The 20,523-nt window shown below is 43.0% G+C and overlaps 1 protein-coding gene across 1 annotated transcript; it reads left to right on the top strand.

Moving 5' to 3' along the window:
- Positions 1-4,109: 4,109 nt before the first annotated feature.
- Positions 4,110-9,887, top strand: LOC119161738 (uncharacterized). Its single transcript, XM_037414255.1, has 3 exons — positions 4,110-4,435; positions 4,600-4,705; positions 9,858-9,887. The coding sequence occupies exons 1-3, from the start codon at positions 4,110-4,112 to the stop codon at positions 9,885-9,887; spliced, it is 462 nt and encodes a 153-aa protein (XP_037270152.1).
- Positions 9,888-20,523: the final 10,636 nt, after the last annotated feature.

The raw sequence follows: 20,523 nt of genomic DNA, 5'->3' as shown, positions 1-20,523 counted from the left end.
ACTTGTTCGGCATAGCTCACTGTGATTTATTCTCTGTCCACCACAAGTTGCCGTCTTTATCTATCTTGTAGTTGGCAGGGTAACCAACCGAGATAACTGAGCGAGATTCAGCTTCTAATATCGCTGAGCGAGAGGGAAGAAGGAGCGGAGGCAAGCGCTACGAACGCAAGTCAATCACTCTTTGCGCTTCACCAGATTTAAAATTCACGAAATAAGGAATAAGATAAAACATATAAACAAAACAGAAGCTCTTTACGGGACGTAGACATTCTTGTTTGTAAAAACTTGTGATGGCCAATAAATGCGAACAGTCACATCAATCTCACTCCGTTCAACCGGATCATAAGATTCCCAGCAACTTCTACGAGCATGCATGTTCTTTGAAAATGAAACTAGCGCCGAGTTTCCGGAGCTTGTTTAATAGCAATGATGTTTCATGCCGACATGCCCACGAGTATTCCCCCACTGCTACATTTTTATTATTGTACAAGTTCATCATCTTAAACTCAGTTCTATCATGAGTACTTATATTAGTCAGTTAGATAAATATTGCAGTATGCTAAAACTGTTTGTGTAACTATAATTTTTTAAGATGACTGGCTTCTACACTTTGATATTAGCATGCAAAAATATTCGGCTCTCTTTCGCATTGTAACCAAAAAATTAGATGGGCTAGTTTTGTACAAGATTTATACAACATGATTGCATGTTCTGAATTTAGATAACCTTGGCGAAGATATACAGATGAAAGCAAATGCTTTGCAATGTGTAAATCTATGACAAAATTGTGCTAAAAAGTAAGAATCACTTTAATGCAAGAGAAGTATAAGGATTTGTGTTCACGCTGCGGAATATGTCTGCAAGTCTTGCTATAGTTATATTTACATGTTGATCAATAAGTGCACCTGTTTTACTGCAGGGAGCAAGTAGGCCCTCTGGTAGTAGTAGAAGGCGCACTCCGTGATGACTTGAGCACCAAGGCATTCGATGGTTGCAGCCACCACGCAGCCCTAGTAGAGCATGCCAGCGGCCAGGAGAAAGTTGCTGGCTCCAGCACCACTACCTCGAACAAGTGGCTTGCTCCTCCACCGGAGCTTGTGCAGTTGCTCGTTCACCCCCTCTACAACGACCAGACTTCCCATGACACTGAAGTTCAGGTTGCCAACTACTTGGCCACATATGGAGCAGTTCATGAAGGAAGCTCTCAAAAACAATGAAATTTCATTCCCTGTGGAGAGGCTCTTCCATTGTTAGAATACCAGTGCCATCGTCTTAATGGATACTGCAGATGAATGACCACACAAGACATATTAGTGCTTCTGTGTTACTAAATTGCACAATGAACAAGTCACATGGCTTGTTTGAAAGAAAGAAATAAAAATTTTAACTCTTCATTTTTCTTTTGTAGACATAATGATAATGAGAACTAACCTACCATAATGCCATAAAAAGTATAGGGGACACTGATTATAGTAAGTGTGTAATTGAGAAGAAATCAAGAGGGACAAAAAATTTGCTTGCCAGGAGCTGGGACTGATCCTGCAAACGTCACATAACGCGTCCTATGCTCTACCAAATGAGGTAGCACGGTGGCCATTCTGTCGTCCTCATTATTCAGTATATATATATGCATTTACAAGTACCAGCGGGAGTCAGCGCTACTAGCAACCATGACGGCGAGTGTGAAACACTTTTTCTGCCTGTTGGTGTCGCGTAGCACGTGGTGGGGCTGATTGATGCACTCGCGTTTAAGTGCACATATGCCCCCCATAAAGTGGACGAGGAAATGGCCGCCACGATAGCTCGGTTAGTAGAGCATCAAATGTGTAATTCGAAGTTCACAAGTTCAGTTCCTGCTCATGAAAAGCCATCTTTTGGTACACCTTTATTTCTTTCACATTTACATTACATTCACAACTAATAACGTCCCCTATACTTAGGCACTATTGTTCGTTAGTTTTCAATAATACAGCTTCGTTAGGTTAGTGTTAAGTGACAGGCGATTATGTCAAAAAATATATACGTTATGAAAAAGTAATTTTATTGTAACTGTGAAGAAAAGTGGACGAAAAAATAACTTGGCGTGGGCAGGGACTGAACCTGCGACCTTCGAATAATGCATCCGACACTCTACCAACTGAGCTACCATGCTGGCCATCCCCCCGTCTAATTTATGGGACATGTATGTGCATTTAAATGTGGTAGTGTCAGTCAGCGCTGCCTGTTGCCATTGCAGCGAGTGGAGGACACTCATTTTTTGCCTATAGGCATTGTACAACAGGTGATGTTCTTACGGCTGGCAGCTGACTATTATTCCCTGGCATACTACACGATGGCATTAAGTCTGCCAGAACAAGACCCTCGCTATGAATGAAAAAATGGGGTTTATTTAAGGGCGTGTTTTCTTTGTTAGACAATATAATGAGAACTGACTGACAATTATGCCAAGAAAATTGTAGGAAATGTTAATAAAGTAATTGTAATGTAACTGTGAAGGAGGTTTTAGCCGCAATCATTATGTTGCCTGTAGCATGTGTTGTGGTGCTTAGCATGTTGGTGCTTAGCATGTGGGAGCATTGAACAATGCGACAGAAAGTATACAAAAAGCCAGACCCACAAAAGCAAGGCTTCCTTTGACCCCCATTTCCTAAATACGAGATAGCCTCCTAATTATTTTTTAGACTGACACAAATAAAGTAAGACTTTTCAGTGTCCTTGAACCACATGGTCTGCCCTTCTTGCATTTCACCTTGCAACAAATCTAGTGATCAGTGCTAATGCCAGGCAACCTTCGAGAGGAGTTGCTGAGGTTAATCAGTAGAGTGAGCACTACGATATCTAATAGGTGTCAGCATACACTCATCTGAAGCCATTACTTCACCTCCAAAGATACTACTACATTTTTTTATTGCTTATGGTCTCGATTAACTTAAATTCTCCTAATACGTTTAGTGTTTGCTGATTTTAAGTGCACTAGAGAAAAATTAAGTGGCCGATATAGGTAGTGTCGTTGTAGTGAAAGATTCAAGTATAATGTTGACAAATAGCTACAGCTCAATCGTGCACTAGTGACAGTTGCATTCGCGATAGGATCGGGAAAAAAGGCACTGCTAAAAAGCTTGTAGCTTTTATAATTGATGATGCAAGGTGAATACGTGAATTTACGGTGCTTATTATTACATTGTGCTGTAGGAGAAATACTAACGCAGCTTCAGTTAACCATTGCAGGGACCCTTTAGGTGCATCTCCTCACAACCAAGAAAACGTAATTGGCGTACTCCATTTTAGTAATAGCCGGTAACGCGGCACAAGTATACTATCACAAAACAGTCACTCCATGAGCTAACTGTAGCATTGTTTGGAAGTCTTATATAAAGTAACTGGCAATGTCTAATACCCGTGCCACACGGTACAGAAAATGACATTCGGTGGCGAAGGCATTCAGTTCCCGAATGACATTTTTTTCGGTGGTGCTGCTACACGTCCAAAGTGAATTACATTTGACTTGATGTCGATCGCAGCACCTTGCAAGTGAGCATTGAGTGAACAGCAATAAAAAATTAACAAGCGTTTATAAGCTTCATACACATCAGATAATCATTAAATATTGAAATAAGCATATGACGCTGTCCTATGTTTTAGTTTCTTGCTTTGTTTTGCAACGTTGCAGCCGACCGTAGCAACACTAGTCAGATCCACAGCGTAAAGAGAAAGTGGCGCCTGTCGCATCGCACCTGTCGCATCTATCAGAAGAAGATTCTCGCAGATTTCGCAGAGTTCGTTTTTTCACGGCCGCACTTGTGTGTTTCCGTGCAAAGCATCGTGCTCAAGGGCGAAAACTTTTGGAGCACAGACGAGTTATTATGCCCCAGCTTCAGGACATTGAACTTCAGTTAATATCAAACCATTTCAACCTGATCGCCGCAGCCTCTTCGCTGAGCACAACGCCTCAATCTCGGTGGTGTTTCCGTCGTAGCCAGCACTGGTTTGAAAAAACGCTACCAAATCTTGGGGAAGCATACTTCAAAAGGTGCTTTCGCGTCTCGGCTGCCACGTTTCGTTACATTGTGGAGTCGTGTCGTACCGACATACAGCGGGTGGACACAACGATGAGAGTGGCAATATCAGTAGAAAAAAGAGTAGCCGTCTCACTCTACCGCTTGTGCTCTGCTGCCGAAGACCGCACCATCGCCGAATTGTTCGCGATTGGCCCCTCTACTGTGCTCTTGCTCTACAAAGAGTTCTGTACGGCCGTACGGAGAAACCTGGAGGACAACTGGGTGAAGATGCCTTCGCCAACCGACATGGAGGAGCAAATCAGGGAATTTTTTGTGGTCACAGGATTCCCACAAGGTGTTGGGGCGCTCAACGGCTGCTACTTCCCAGTGTCACCGCCAAAGAAATATGCTTCGGACTACTACAATTACAAAGGCTGGTAAGTTGAGAAGGCCTCTTTATTGTTAATTAAGTTGTCTCTACGTTTATTGCATTCGTTTATTAACAGTCGATGCTACGTGTTTCAAATGAAATATGTTGTCTTGTGACTGGAAAGTTTTCTAGATAGCAGTACTGACTGCAATATTGCTGTTAAATTTGCAGGTATAGCATGATCTTGCTGGCTCTAGTGGACCACTGGTACTACTTTAGGTACAAAAACGTCGGCTCCCTAGGGCGGTGCCACGACTCGTTTGTGTACGGAAGATCCGTACTCTGCAAAGCTATTGAAAGCGGATCTTTGAAACTCCCAACAGCAACAGTCGAAGGAGTTTGTGTGCCTCCAATAGTGCTGTGTGACCAGGCATTTTCTCTATCGCCAAACCTGCAGAAACCGTATGCGAATGAACAGCCTGACACACAAGAAAGGGCGTACAACTATAATCTGTCAAAGAACCGAAGGATTGTAGAAAATGCATTTGGCCGTTTGAAAGCCAGGTTTCGTTTTATTATGAAACGCATGCAGTGCAAGCTCGCCACCACTACCTTGGTTATTAAGGCATGTTGTGTTCTTCATAACATCTGTGAAGGTTTTCAGAAACACGTAGAACCACGTTGGGAACAAGAAGTAGCATTGTGGAATGCTGCTTACGAGCAGCCAATTTGTACATCGGACGCGTCTAGCGAAAACGGTGAAGACGTCAGGAAAGCGTTAGCGAAATACTTCTTTGCTAGAACTCAGCCATCAGTCACCGTCTCAGGTAGCTGAAGTAATTTTGTGTCTGCAGCAGTGAAACTGTTTTTGAAGAATATATGCACCATTTACGGCCTTCATACACTGCGTCAAAGCTGTAGTTTGTTTGTGTTTGGTACAAAATTTTACCTGGAGTTTAATGCCCCAAAACCACGATATGATTGTGAGTAATGCCGTAGTGAAGGGCTCCGGAAATTTAGGCCACTTGGTCTGTTTGTCAGCAGTTGAAGTGTTTTTTTAAAAACGGCAAGCACATTGCTCACCTGTACTTGCTTCACTGTTTTCACAGCATCACCAAGCACCCCATGTTTTTATTGTTTACTATTTATGGCGCATGTTTTTTACTTCACAAAATCGTTGAAAGTGTGAGATTAGGTCTTTGTCAGATGGTGTTTTTCTAATTGCTCCAAATACTGTTCAACCAACTTGTATACCATGCATAATTCTTTTGCTCATAATTTTGTGTTTTATAAGGCAAGGTCATTTATCATTATTGTGCTTCAAAAGAAACAAATAACGCAGCAAACTCAATAAGCTTTTACCATTTAAATGGCTTTTTTAAAGTGACACCTATATCACCTGCACATTATGGCAGGCGATTGTGCATTGTATTTCATTTCTCTGTAATATTGTAGTCTTTACAGATTATCTTCACAACAATGTGTTATTGTACTATTTTAATAATTCATGTGAATATATTTCATATTGAAGTGTGCATTTTTTAATTCCTTGTACATATTTAAATGGTTTATCTCGAACCTTTGTTTTCATTTATTATACAACCGTTTCCTGTCTTTTAGTCACGTTTGATGCACAATTAGTCCATGTGCATGACCTCAGTGTTCGGTTGCTTGCTGCACACATATTTATTTATTATGTTTATTCTGACTCACTTGCCAAACGTTTGTCAATCTGCTATTTGTGGCTTTTTTAGTCATTTTCATAGTTCTTATAAAGAAGTGAAAGTTTGATTAGTTGAGTTATTAAAAAAGTTGCACAATCATGTAATGTTTTCAGAGTTATTAAACGTGTTTTTGCTGTTTATAGGAATACAAATGCACAAATTTGTGCATCACAACTTAAATTTAGTGTTTCCCAGTGAGAACTCTCCAGAAGCATACATAAGCGCTTTGGTTTCAATATGCCAAGCCTTCGGTTTCTGCACCAGGACATCTTAATTTCTCGGTGGGAGAAGTGCATACTAAACTGCAGTCAGCAAAGCGGTATTATTTGCTATCAAATCTCAGGATAACAGCATTAGTGTAGGTATGAGGGCACCATTAAAAGCACGGTAGGAGGACTCTAGGTTATTGCGACATGCAAAGAATCGGTGTGCGAATTTATGGCACTGGCTTTTATTTAGATTTCTTAAGCTCGATATATCTCGTTTGCCTACAACAATTTTGATTTTTTTGCATTCACTTAGTTATGTAACGTGTAAGTTGCGATTCAGAAGTTTGGAGACTAATAAAACATAGTAGCAGGGCTCTTTAATTAGGCTGCACGGAAATCCATGCTGCCTAATACTCGTACTGTATCGCTTAAAAAATGCACAATTACAAAGGCAAACTAGTATTTATTGAATAAATAAATCTTTCTTTAAGGCCTCCATTATTCAAGGAACTTCTGAAGAATATCAATCAGCTTTTCTTCTCTTTTAGCTGCTTCCTTCTGAAGCTTCAACTGTTCATTCTGTAGCTCGAGCTCTCGTGCTTTGCACTCTTGCCAAATTCCTCTAAACATGTTTTGCTCTTTAACCATTTCTATTATTGCAGAATCGGGGCCAGCTCATGTCCTTTTTTTAAGCAGTTGGCTCTGCCGCAGTTGCTCCAGCTTCCGCTGGTGCCAATACACTGCATTGCGGAAGGCTTTCCACGGCAGGTGCAGCTGTCTCCGCCGGTCCAGTTGCTGCAGTTTTATCTAAATTAGCAGTACTTGAGGCAACGGTGGCACTTGAAGATTCTGGAACTTCTGTCACCAGCTGCATGTCGGCCTCACTGCCAAGAATTCATCCCCCGTTTCCATACTGCGTACAATCTGCGAAAAGTTACATAAGTTATAACGGTAGTGTCACAAAGGCTGGACCCATATTAGAGACACCATTCGTTGCAACTTGCAGCAGTGCTCAGGGGAATGTACATGCTGACGAAGCAGTAGACAAATACACATTTACGCACATAAAGCAATGCAAACACTGCAATTTTATGTGTGATGGTGTCCGTTTGTGCAATGCTTTTTGAAATCATCATGGCTCACCAAGTAACCCATCGGCACATATAAGGTAGATACCAACCTGTGAAACGAAGAGGCTTTCGCAGTTGCTTTCAACAGCAAGTGTGGCGTCATTTACCGGCCGTCTCCCAAGGAACTGGTGTATTCGCCAATAAAATGGCCACGTGACCACACCAGAACCTGTAGTTCTTTTTTGAGAATAATCGATAATAAACGAAAGTGCAAGCTAAGTAGTAGTGACAGAAGCAAGTCGAAACGATACTCTGGGCTTGTGTATGACTCCACCTCATGGCACCAGGTTTTGAACAGTGGAATAGGTTGAATTGTTGTGCATACTGCGTGTGATAATCCAATTCGATAGCACTATTCAATGGCAAGACGACTGCACCAACTTACACAGAGCCCATTCTTGGTAGTCGCACTATAAAGATAAAAAATCCTAGGTACACAAGGTATGTCTAGAGTTAATGTTTTCACAAGTGGGCCTGTCTTCTGTAGGATTTTAGTTTCTGAGGACAAGTCCGTTTGTTGAAGTGTTGGTTTCAGGAACATCCTGTCTTCCAGTGGTTTTTTTTTTCATTGCTTCAAACTTTTATCTCCGTCTGAACTTGCCAATAAAGGCACATGAGAGAGGGCATGAGGACGAGCTATTAATTCATCTAAAATGTAGCCCCGGAAGGCCATACAATCAATGCGGGTACAAATTTGTTTAAATTGACCACTAAATGGGCATAGCAAGTGTTTTTATGCGTGACACCTAGCCAAATCACACCGAAACGCTCGTAAGGGACAGAGCTTTTTCGCGCCGTTTTCCGCGAAGATTTGGTTGGTTAGAAGTGTGGCAGCTTGGGCTAGTTGGTATGGCATGACGATAGTTATAGCGCGAGAACAAAAAGACGACACAGACACAGGGAGTGTCCTTGTTGTCGCTGTGTCGTTGTTTTGTTATCCCGCTATAACTATCGTCATTTGGTTGGTGGCAGCATTGACATGCACGGCGTAAGCTCCTCGGCAGTACACAGGCAGGATATTCAAGTCAAAATGCTCACCTGTACTTGCTTCGCAGATTTTCGATCTTAGTATGTACTTGGGCTCACGTCCTCACGATGCCTTACCTGGCCAGCGCTGCCGTGATGGCAGAGTAAATTTTGCCATTCCGCTTTTGTCCACGAAGGCCTCAGAGGTGTTCTTCCCAGAGCGTAATCAAAGTCATCGTCTCCTCTTCGGTCCAGCTCGCGCGCTCATTGGGACACGTCATCTCTTCTTTTATTTCTTCTTTGTTTAAGCAGAGCGAAATGGCGCGTGCGGGTTGGCAGAAGATTGGAAAGCAAAGAATGGAAACTGATGAAAAAAGCAGAGAAAGTCACAGAAAAAGTGAACTCGATGGCAACGGCGATGAAAATACCAGTGTGGCATGCTTGTTTGCCAAAGTTTCGCTAAATGTGACAAGCGTTTCATTATTAATACTTTATTTTCTTCATATAACGTTCAAAGCACCTTTTTAAGACTTTAGTGCAAATAAAAGACAGGAAATTTTATTTTTAGCTCAATATTATTTGTTTTACATACTTTCAGGTAAATCGCACTTTGCGAGCTGTGTCGTCGAGAGTAGGCATTTCTCAGTTAACTGAGTTCTGGCGAAGGCATTCGGTGGTGAATGGCATTCGAATGAATGCCATTTCGTTCGCCCGTGTGGCACCGCACGAATGGCAATAAATCTGAAGGCATTCGGGGGTAAATGCCATTTTTCCTGCCCGTGTGACACGGGTATTACACAAAACAAGTTGGTGTATTAGCACATAAATAATGTGTAAATAGTGTCACATGAAATCAGTGTACTGTTTCTTTGTGTCCACTGTGAAACTGCTTTGGTAGGTGGCAGCTCGTTGTATATGCTGCAAAAATTGTAGTTGTACACATGTGTCAGTGTGCCCCTTCTTATTCGGTGGACATCTGAAAACACATGCTTGTAATAAAAGAAAGTGTTCATGAACCACAGTGTGCTTTCGTGTGAAATAAGTTTTATGCTTTCGGCCGGGCTGTGTTCTAGTCAGACAGATTTCAGAATAAATGCAGTACTAATCTTACCGCTGAGCCTAAGAGCACTCACTGCAGGGGAACGTGGTCTCCTATGCTCTACGTTATCTCGTGAGAGGTTGTAGCAACATCTAAAAACACTGCTGTATTATACAGCATAATGAATTGCAAATGAGTACCAACATTCTTCGTTGCTGTCGCCATAGAAATCATCTTGTCTAGCTAATGTCAATAAAGAGGCTTTATGAATGCTGCTTATGTAGTCTAACTCCTATATAAGTGACACTCATATAAGAGACAAAGTGGCATAAGAGAAACCAGTGTGCTTACTTTGAAATAAGGTTAATAGGAAAATCTGCAAGATTCTTCAATTGCTCCCAAGTGCATGTCTCTTATACAGGTGCTCAAAGAGGCCTACGACCAGAATTGAGGGCCATAGCCTCCTTGAATTAATTCAAGGAGGTTATGGCCCTACCCTCCTTATAATTCGGATAGAGGGGTGTGTTCTACCCAACATAAATAATGAAAATGCGGGTTTTTAAAGGCCTCAGCAGGTGGGCCACTCCTGAACAATTTCTGGCAACGGGCCCGCATTGATTTGTACAAGCTCTTATGTGCAGCATTATAAAATCTGCAGGTTGCCCCGTAATGCATGAAAGTGTCTCGGCAGGCTTTTCACAGGAATGAAACTGTCGCGTCACATTCGTATAGTTTTAAAACGCACAAGTGAAAAAAATGAGCATGCACTGCAGCAAGAACCAACTGTGTTCTGGCAAAAATACGTGAACTGTCATGAACTACTCTACAGTGAACTAGCTTAGGCTGACCTCTCTGCCTTCTAATAAATTCTCACAACTACTCTAAGGTGAAATGTTTCAGGGAAATAACGGGTTTAATTTTTTTGTTGCAAACATGAAAGGGCACACACTACCCCAGAGAATACCTGTCCCACGTGGTGGTTTCAGTATGCGAACTAGTTTGTGAGCACATGCCCATCGCATGTTAACTGTCACTGAATGCTTGTAATACCTGCAGAAACTGTCGCTGAAGGAAGGCAAGTATGTGACGTGAACTTGAGCAGCTGGCTTTTCTTTCTCAGCAGGGAAAGATCCGCCCATTTGGACAGATGTTTCAGCAGCTGGCTTTTTTTAGCGGGGGAAGATTCATCCATTCGGACAGGTGTTGAGCCACCGAGAGGCCTGAAACCTCTGGGAGCTGTGGCACTGAAGCAACATCGGCTGAAGCTGCTACTGCTGCTCATGTGATGAGGCACCACACTGTGTCTGCACTGCGGATTCTGTGGTGAAGGCAGCTGCTGTCTGTGTATTGGCCGAAACAAGCACCCTCCGGGTCATGTTCACTTGCGAAGCTGAGATGGTTATGAAACACTCAAACAAAACTTCTTTGAATGGTGTCATGCCCGATCGTTCATCATCATGCATGATTTCCTGCTAGTTTTTTTTTTTGTTTAGGAGCTTAGATGTGAATACTGTAACTGATGAGCTCCTGTACATTTTATGACTCATACGTGCATTTTTCAACCTTTCGGTCAACTTACCAACGGACCGGCATTCCATTGTCTTTCAAGTTGTCACTGTACTCGTGGTTGCCTTGTGCACAGTTTTTGTGTAATTGCCTGGATATGAGGTGGTGATAATAAATATATCATGTTACACCTGCACTTTTGATAAACTGTGTTTTAAAGATCACACTGTCTTTGTGCCTTTGTGGTAATAAATCGCTTGATATAAAATATCTTGTGTTTGTTTTAAATAACATCAACACGCTTGGTAATATTAGGATGCTTCTGGTTTTTACAATAACTTCCCTGGTGCCAATTTATGTTTCAAAGAACACAATATATTTTCTCATCTGGGAGCTGAGAGCTGTGGAAATCGAGCTGCCTTATCCGGCATCAGCTAGTTGCACAGTGCATGACTGCATAAGAATGGTGTTAGAGTTATTTTCTATATTATGCAGCAATACTATGCAACACATATACATTCCACTCTAACTTTTGTGCAGTGCCAATGTACACAAACAGGGCAGGGCTAACCGGGCTAGCAGAAGGTACCAAGACTGTGCCACACTCTCCGACAAAAAAGCAGCAATTTCTTTTGCCACAGGCACAATGGATGACAATGGTTTTAAGTGTTGTCTTTGCATTTCCATTCACGCATCTTATGTGCAGTAATTCCATATAAATAGCATCAATTGTTTTTGTGTGTGTGTGTACTGAAAACATGCTGCCAATCAATCTTGTAAAATACTCAAAGAGACTGGAGAGTTTATTGTATTAGTATAAAAACTACTTCGGCATTTTCGTTTTCTTCACATCTCGGATGGACTAAGCACACTAACTCTGCATGCAGTTTTACTAATTAGCAGTTCTTTTTTGATGAGCTGCCAAGTACTTGTTAGATGTGAAGTCCACACTTCATTGCGCTGCTGTTATTTGGTGATCATGCAATATGGCATAAACAAAGGAGTTTTGCGGGTATACAAATAAATAATAATTAGGGAACACTGTGGTGCAAATATTTCTCGGCTTCTTTGTTTTCCTGCATAATATGCCACAACCTAAAGCTACAAGCTTATAATTGGCCCCGTAAGCAGCCATAATCTTTTTCCATGAATTTCTCAAAGCACAGTCGATGAATTAAACACCCAGCCCCGCCGCGGGGGTCTAGTGGCTAAGGTACTCGGCTCCTAACCCGCACGTCGCGGGATCAAATCCCGGCTGCGGCGGCTGCATTTCCGATGGAGGCGGAACCACGTTTTCAGTGCGTGTCGCACGATCCGGATCTACCTTGAACTTACCTTTTGAACAGGAAGGAACAAAGACGGCAGTGCGTCGCATTTGAGGGGATGCCTCTTCACATCGCCGCACAAGCAGGGAATTGCGTCCGTAGTCCTCCAGCTTAAAGTGGCGACCGCATACGCGTAAATCTCTCCGCCGATCTGATACGGGCAATCAGATGCGCTGCAGCCCCTCGGTGCGCCTGCTGTTTTTTCCCAGGGGCACGGTGTCGTATCTTCCCTTGTCGCCAATCAACGGGCTTGCAGCCCACAATGAGGCAAGGGTAATTCATGGTGTCACAGTGTATAGGTGTTCTGTGGTGTCGCAACAACCGCGTGATGCCCACTCGTTGCGCAGCTCACGTCAACAAGGAGCGTGTGGGATCCAATCAGACAACGTTCGCCGTGTGCAGGAAGTTCCAAAGCTTAGGAGTAAACTGCAATCGTCTTCTTTTTCTTTGTAAAAATGTTTAATCAAAATAAATTTAAAGTGTTTTACAAATTACGAACAACATTTGTTCACTATTTATTAGAAAAGAAATACCTATGCTGCGTGTTCCGCAGTCAAGCAGATCAACTGAAAACGATGACGTTGATAGTGCAGATCACGTCGCTTGGTGTGTGGGTGGTTGAAAATGCGTTTGGCCGAGTCGCAGCGATCTGCAGCGATCTCGGGTGATTTGCAACTCTAAAGCTTTGTAATAAATTACAAAGCTTACGCAGAAAGCTCAAATTGGTCTATAAATTACCCTTGCGACTTGGCCTACCGGCCGAACGTGTTAGTAAAAAATCGCCAAAACCGTTTCAGGGTCCCTTTAGGTCGCATTCCAATAGTTGATCAAGTACGAACCGCCGTGCCAGAGAAGGGGCGGAAAAGGTGTTTCAGCCGATGTTTTCTACTGAAAGCATGTGTTCAAGTTTTACAGCCTCGAAGCAGAGAGCACGAAAGGCGCACTACAGGAGTCATCACTCATTAGCTGGAGCACACACAGTGTTTTGGCATTGAGAACACCTGAGTAGCTCAGTGGCATGGGAGGACTGAGCTGTTCATGAACTTGACAGAGGGGGTTCCGTTGATTCTACGTGTTCTTGTACAGCTGTTAGCACTAGCGCATCAGATGATGTCAGCACTGCTAGACTGCGTATGCATTGGTAGATAACCAGTGGTGTCAGAGATGGCAAGTATTGCAGACAATACTGTTAGGGTGAGGCGAACTCCCCGCCGCTGTGGTCTAGTGGCTAAGGTACTCGGCTGCTGACCCGCAGGTCACGGGATCGAATCCTGGCTGTGGCGGCTGCATTTACGACGAAGGCGGAATTGTTGTAGGCCCGTGTGCTCAGATTTGGGTGGACGTTAAAGAACCCCAGGTGGTCGAAATTTCCGGAGTCTTCCACTACGGCGTCTTTCATAATCATAAGGTGGTTTTGGGACGTTAAACTCCACGTATCAATCAATAGCGTGAGGCTACATTTATTCTTGGCACATGATATGCACACTGTCAGTGGTCTAACGGCGCCAATTGCACCTTTTCGCTTATGTAAACCTGCTTGCTTCAATTTAATATCCCTATGCCTTGCTGCACAAATTCGACTACATATTCCGCCAGCCAAGCGAAAGTTCCTTAGTGCGTCTGTTTAGACCGCATTGAACCGTTCATGACCCCAAACTATTCTTCGTCGCAACAAACCTAACTATAGCGTTTACGAAATACCGTTGATGCTCTCTACTTGATTCAATGAAGCAATGAACGTTTTGTCGTCGCAGCATTCTTGCGGATGTAGCCTAACCAAAGTCCCTGCGTCACCGCGTGTGTCTCCATTTTTGAAAGTTTAACATGCCATCTTCTCTCTCTTTTTTCAGTGGATTGGCGTTGATGGTTTTCATTCGCGAGTGACTCTGCGTACGGTAATGTGGTCATCGCAGTCAAGTGGCAACGGCTTTCAGCACTACGCACTGACGCCGTTTTTATGCAAACCAAGTTTCGGCCAGGCAAAAGTTTGTTTGAAACTTTGAAAAAAGCATGCTTCTTAATCACGCTGCGCAACGTTCTTCGGTATGCCTATCATAAACCGAAGCCTAATGCTCATGCTCGCGCATGTCCCCGTCTTGATGGCGAAACCGGCGTAACACGGCGGCCAACCGCGCCCAAAGTGTGCTACACCATAAGTCACAAACAAAGATTAAGGGCTATCATGCGTCCTAAATGCTGGTAGAACAATGACTGTTGTCGTCAATTGACAATAAAGCTCAAAGAGGTCACCGCGGCTTGAAAAAACACCCAACTGGTTCCCTCACACTTGTTGAAATATATAAACGTTTGCAAGGCCTGTTCAGTGCGGCCACTATTTGTTTGCAAATTGCACAGAGACAAGCAATCAGCGGCCCTTCCGCGGGAATTTCTCGTTGTCCATGGGCTACTTAACTGCGTTGTGTGGTGGCTTAGACCCAAACCTCACTGTAAAACTGTGAATTAAGAAAACAGACCGATTGTAGCCCCACTAGTTATCAGCAGATGCTAAACCGAACACTAAAACAACCTTCCCGAACCAAGTCTTCTGACCCCTGTCAACGGTGGATCAAAGAGTGGTGATTGTGGGAGAGGGGAGGTGCGCGGCTCGGCCGTTCACGTACTCTCTTCTCCGGCGGCATTCCTATGTTACGTACTTACAGTCTTACTAATGCTCCGCTTTAATGCACATCGTGTGCAATGTAGTGAAGCCAGTATGTGACACTATTTCATGCTAAGAACTTGAACAATGGCTATTCTCTAGATTTGGCCTTGCCTCCTTGTTTGGTTATGCTACGAGATGGCTGCATTGTTACATATGAAATCATTGGTGCCGTAGCACCAGAACCTGTTGAAATTGAGCAACTTGGCTTTGCTTCCGTAAAACTTGTATCTGGGAGAGTTGGTTCATAATTCTGGGTAAACTGGTGTGTGCAAATGCAGACAAACGACATCAGAAAAGAAGAGACAGGGACAAGCGCAAACTTTCACAAGTTTGCGCTTGCCCTGTGTTTTCTTTTCTGTGCTGTTGTCTGTATTTGCGCAAACTAATTTACCCAGAATCGACTTGGCTTGTTAGGGCAATGCTGTTGTAATAGCAGGAAGTCCGAAGCCAATGGTTAGCGTACCAGAAGGAACGTGCAATGGCCAGGTGTGGTTGTGCTAGCACAAAGCCTCGAAAGTCTGTCTTATGCCTGCGGCCTAAGAGGAGGAGGCACAACGCATTTCACAACACTGAAAGTTATACATATTGCATTCCTTCACTGTATCTCATGGGCCACATGTACAGTTGTTTATCAACTAAGCCATTTACGAAAAATACCCGTTGGAGAAACCATTTTTTTCATTCTTTGGGAGCAAAATCCCACACAATGTGACACTTTGTAATAGCTGGCTCAAAACACAGCTTCTATTAGCGCGAGTTGCTGTGTTGTTTTTGTACTATTTATTTTCTTTCGTAATAAGTTGTGAACATATATGTAATATTTTCACTCAATGCTTTCAAGGTGATCGCATTGTTTGTGGCTTTAAATGACATTTTTATCATTTTGTATTGTTACGTTGGTATGGTATTTATGTTGTTACTTCTTTTTTCAACCCTTGTAATCCCTGATGTCTGCATGTGCTTGAACTTGATTGTAACGTGAAATACCCCTACATAAATAATTGTAGGAATGCCTGGTGCTTGTTGGATGAAGTTCACTTGAATAGTTGTGATTAGGTTGTGAACCCACAGACATGCATCGGATGTGGGAGGTGGAAGTTGCTGCGTAAATCTCCAGAAAAGCAAAAAAGTTCGTCATGAAATCAGTATTGAACACAGGACCGTGAGTTTCTGGCATTTTTTTATACCAAGTGAGCTAACCAGGAGGCTAGCATTAAAAGTGCGAAAATAAATTATGCTGCAGTTTTAATGACTTCGTATCAGGCTACAAGAAACAACCTTACATCATTCAAAACGCCCAGAAAGGAGCAAAAACAGAGGACAAGTGCTGAACGTATAAATGAGAAAAAAATTCAAACTCAATACACGTGTCCAAACGAAGCTTCCTTCATTCGGTTGAGAAATGCATTGTCGCACTACCATTGCTCGCTGCCCGCTTAGATCAGTAGGTAAAGCGACACCCCAGAAAGGTAATGGCCCGGGGTTTGGAATTTGGGTCAGGGCAATTTTTTCTGCATCTGCAATTGCAGATGAGTAAATTAGTAGCCGACATATCGGAATCCTGTGTAGCGCTTATTGAAAAGTTTTTCTTCAGCACTACACAGCTTGGAAGAGGCTGTCTAATGTATCTGCCCAGTTTGGGCCAAATCCATCTTGCAGTTGAGATATATGAAGTGTTCCTGTACCTCCTGCAATAGAAATTAAAGAATTAGTTTCCATGTTCACATGCTTGATTCTGTTTTCATCAGCTGAAACACATTGTGTTTTACACAGAATAAATGCTGTTGCAACTAAGCACATATGAGAGCTACCGCGTGATCCAATGTGAATGTTTCAACGCATCAATTACTTATTTACAATACCTGTTAACGTCGACATCATGTATTTGTCCTGATAGAAGGCCATCATAATGAGATAGTTCACCTCGATGACTTACACATTGATAATAGCCTCAACAAAGGCGAGGTGACTTGTTATGCAGATGTCTCTGTCAGCATGATTTTTAGCCTGATTTTGGCAATGGTTTGACAGCAAATATTTTCTGTGGCCGTCTCAATCTGTCTGCACTGTCCGCAGAAGTGCCTAAAATAAGCAAGCTCTTTATTATCATGTGGCTTTACCGATTCCCCATTGATCACAATGAATCAAAGGCCTGAAATAGCTACACCTTTTTTTGAGGAATGCATACACGATTTTTAGTAATTAAGGGAAATGGCTGGAAAGTTTGTTTTTAAACTTTTCAGCACAATTTAGTAATTTGAAAACACTAATTACTGTCGTTACGTGGTTACTCAAGATAGCGGGCTGGACGAATCAAAGTAGAAAAATATTCACATTTGTTTCAAAATAATCTACATAATGACAACATGTTTAATTGCACCCAACATCCTTGTCAAGTTAGGTATGTGGGAAAACAAAAGTTTGAGTCACTCTAGTTAGTTTGCAGAGGCAAAATGGTACTCACCGCAAGCATTTTTGTCAGAAGAAAAGTGTCCTGCGTTTAAATTTGCAACGCCAATTCCTTTCGGTATCACCGCAGTGAAATGACGCGCATGCCGGTTTACGTTTATATTTGCGCATGCAGGAACAGATGGAAAAAGAACGGTGCTAACGTGCAGCATTGCTACGAAAACATATAATGTTCAGCAGGGAAAGTCGTGAACGCACGTATTCCATCAAACAAAGTTCTACCCGCTTTTCAAATTTCATTGCGCGAGGTAGCACGTGCTCGCGAATTTGTCCGTATACCAAATGCAGCTCACTTTTCAACCACGCACACTTGAAATAATGAACAGAAGTTGCTGACCAGTGCGGAAGACCATCAGCAACGTTTGCGACAACACCGAGGTCATTGTCGACTGGGTTGCTCGCGTCTTCTACGCTTTCGTCGTCGCTTAAGCTCATGGCGATGGGGTCAAAATTCTAATGCGCAGCGTATACGACGTTGTCGCTCGCAACATGGTATCACGCCGCAACACAGTACTGCTCGCAACCCACTAACGACGTGCAGACTACGCAGCAAGCAACACAGCAACACACTGACCGCGTGCGGTAGGTGGCTGTTTGGTAGCAGAAGACAGCCTTGCTCCGCAAGTCTCGTGACGTCATGCATGCCACAGCAATTTGGCGGTCGCCGGCGGTGGGCGGACATTATGGCCGACAACTTCTACGGCCTATTTTACTCTAAAATAGTCTTTTAGAGTACAGTTTTTACCAGTGTCCAGGCTCACTCGATATTCTACCTCTGTTTTCCGCGAAAAACAGCAAATTCTTACGCGACGGTGTCATGACCCCTTTAAGAAAACACTTGAACATAATGGAACAGAGCGTTGGACTATCCAAAATTTTCACTTCTCCTCATGTTGTATACAAGCGGCCGAAAAAATAAAGGATCATTTATTGATTTCAAAAATAGGCATAAAAACACGAACAGGGTGTCGCCCTTGTGAAAAAAGCAGATACAAAGTATGCAAATTAACACATGCAGACAACGACAGTGGCGGAAATCACTCGCTCAGATTATAGGCTTAGGTTAAGTGGTGCACTATAATGTGACGCAGACAATGTCACATACCTTCTGGAATGTGGGGTATGTAATATGCAATACGTGAGCCAGACAGACATGCCGTTTATAACAGCCATCGTTTACAACAACAAGCATTTTTATTCAACAACCATCGGGTACATGTACGTTCCCTGCCAGGCCTTCCACTTTCAAAACACAGCACATTGAAAAATCACAGCTTTGATAACATCAAGGTTTCACTATTTGAAAACAATTTCGGAACAATCAGACAATGGTAACAACGTGAATCTTACTTTATTTGCAAATCCATCACAATAACAAACAGAAAAATTGAACACCGAGGTACCCTGTTCACGTTACGATCACTAAAGAACGCAAACGCCTCTCTCAAATCAGTCTTCTGCCCCTGGCCTCCCTTTGCGACAATATTATCCTCTGACACAGCTGCAAGTGGATGTATCTGACAATATATAATCGGTTTGCCGCTTTAAGCACAGCTGGCACGAACTGATAAGTGCTCCCGGTTGTCAGAGAGTCATCTTTTTTCTTTACGCAGCTTTCTTTTTCCTTTCCTGAAAGTAACCAACTCATATGATGAATATTGACGGCGGTATCAAATTACCGGCTTTTCAAAATCCTGTGGTGCTGCAGACATTCGCTCTAAGTCCTTAAGATTTTCCCGCCCTCCCCCACCAATACGCCTAAACTATAAAAATGCACAAGCCACACACGGATTGCACAAGACGGTGCAATACTAAACGCAGGTCATCACACTGTTCATTTGAGGGTGCGTGGGGTGTACTGTTGTCAATGATGGCATGGCTCTTTTACTAGTAGTACAATGCTCACGGTCCCCTTAATCTCTTAAGAGGCCGTCCTTTCTTAATCCCGTCGGGTTGTTCATTCTCCCTTTGTTTTTGTTTTTATTCTTTTTTCACTTTTCCTCTTTTTTTCCTTTGTTCATATTTCAATTCTGCCCCTTCTCTCCCGTCTCAAATGCTATAAGAAGACATAAAAAATCTGTAAAAATTGTTATGCCTTGAAAAAGACGGGGCTCCCGACGAAACATCGGCTAAACCGTTGTTATATGAGAGCGTGCCTTCTTTCACACCTTTTAAAACTTGCGGCTACCGAACAATGCGATGGGTCTATTTACAAAATGAAAAGGATGGAGATGCGTTGTCCAGCGCAAATGACAGATTGGTCAGCCCAACAACTGCTCACTCTTCGCGCCCCCTTCTTCCTCCTCGTATTTGTGACTCCAGCGAATTCCTGCTGCGTGACAATTTTCCTAAATGCAGATGAAGCTCTCCGCGGGAGTTACGTAGACCGGTGGTGGTAATGTTTCAGCCGGGCAACGTGCACTGCTTGGGTTCAACGTGGCCACCGGTTCTGAGAGGTCAGTTTAGCAATGGCAAACGTTACGTCACTAAAACGCTGCAGTATGGTGTATGGTACGGTATACGGAGGCTGAAACTTAGTGTATAGGGCTTTTTCTCTCACGGGAATCCAAAACAAAACAAATTCTTCTGGTGCAAATGTTGCAAGCATGTGTCGAGCGTCATAAAAAGTTTTGGCAAAGCCTTGGAATGAAATAGCCCTGAGGCGATCCAATCGACGAGCTTCCTCGGTGCGACATAATGTCCTGGCTATTGAGAAGTGTTGGTGTGTAGACCATGGCAGTATCGGGTCAATAAAGCTTTGCGAATGGCGAGTGTAGAGCAAGAAAAAAGGTGCATACCCAGTCACTTCGTGCTTCACCGTATTGTATGCGTACGTAACAAACGGTATAGAGTCCCAATTTTCGTGATCATTGGACACATACATGGCAAGCATGTTAATCGATGTGCGATTCGTGCACTCAGTGAGGTCGTTGGTTTAAGGGTGGTAAGGTGATGAGTGCCGACCCAGAAAAGAGAAACTGATCATCAGTGCATTTTAAAATGTTTTCCTGAGGATTTTTGAATGTCCCTAGAACATGCTCAACTAGTCCTGGTGGAGTCTAAGACAGATCTTATTGTCCAGACTCAGAACGTTTTCTGAAGACCTACAAATGGTTCACCAGAGC

The sequence above is a fragment of the Rhipicephalus microplus genome, chromosome X, assembly GCF_043290135.1.
Source record: "Rhipicephalus microplus isolate Deutch F79 chromosome X, USDA_Rmic, whole genome shotgun sequence".
Lineage (NCBI taxonomy): Eukaryota > Metazoa > Arthropoda > Arachnida > Ixodida > Ixodidae > Rhipicephalus > Rhipicephalus microplus.
Note: the sequence above shows the minus strand (reverse complement) of the source record. Positions and strands in the feature narration are given on the sequence as shown.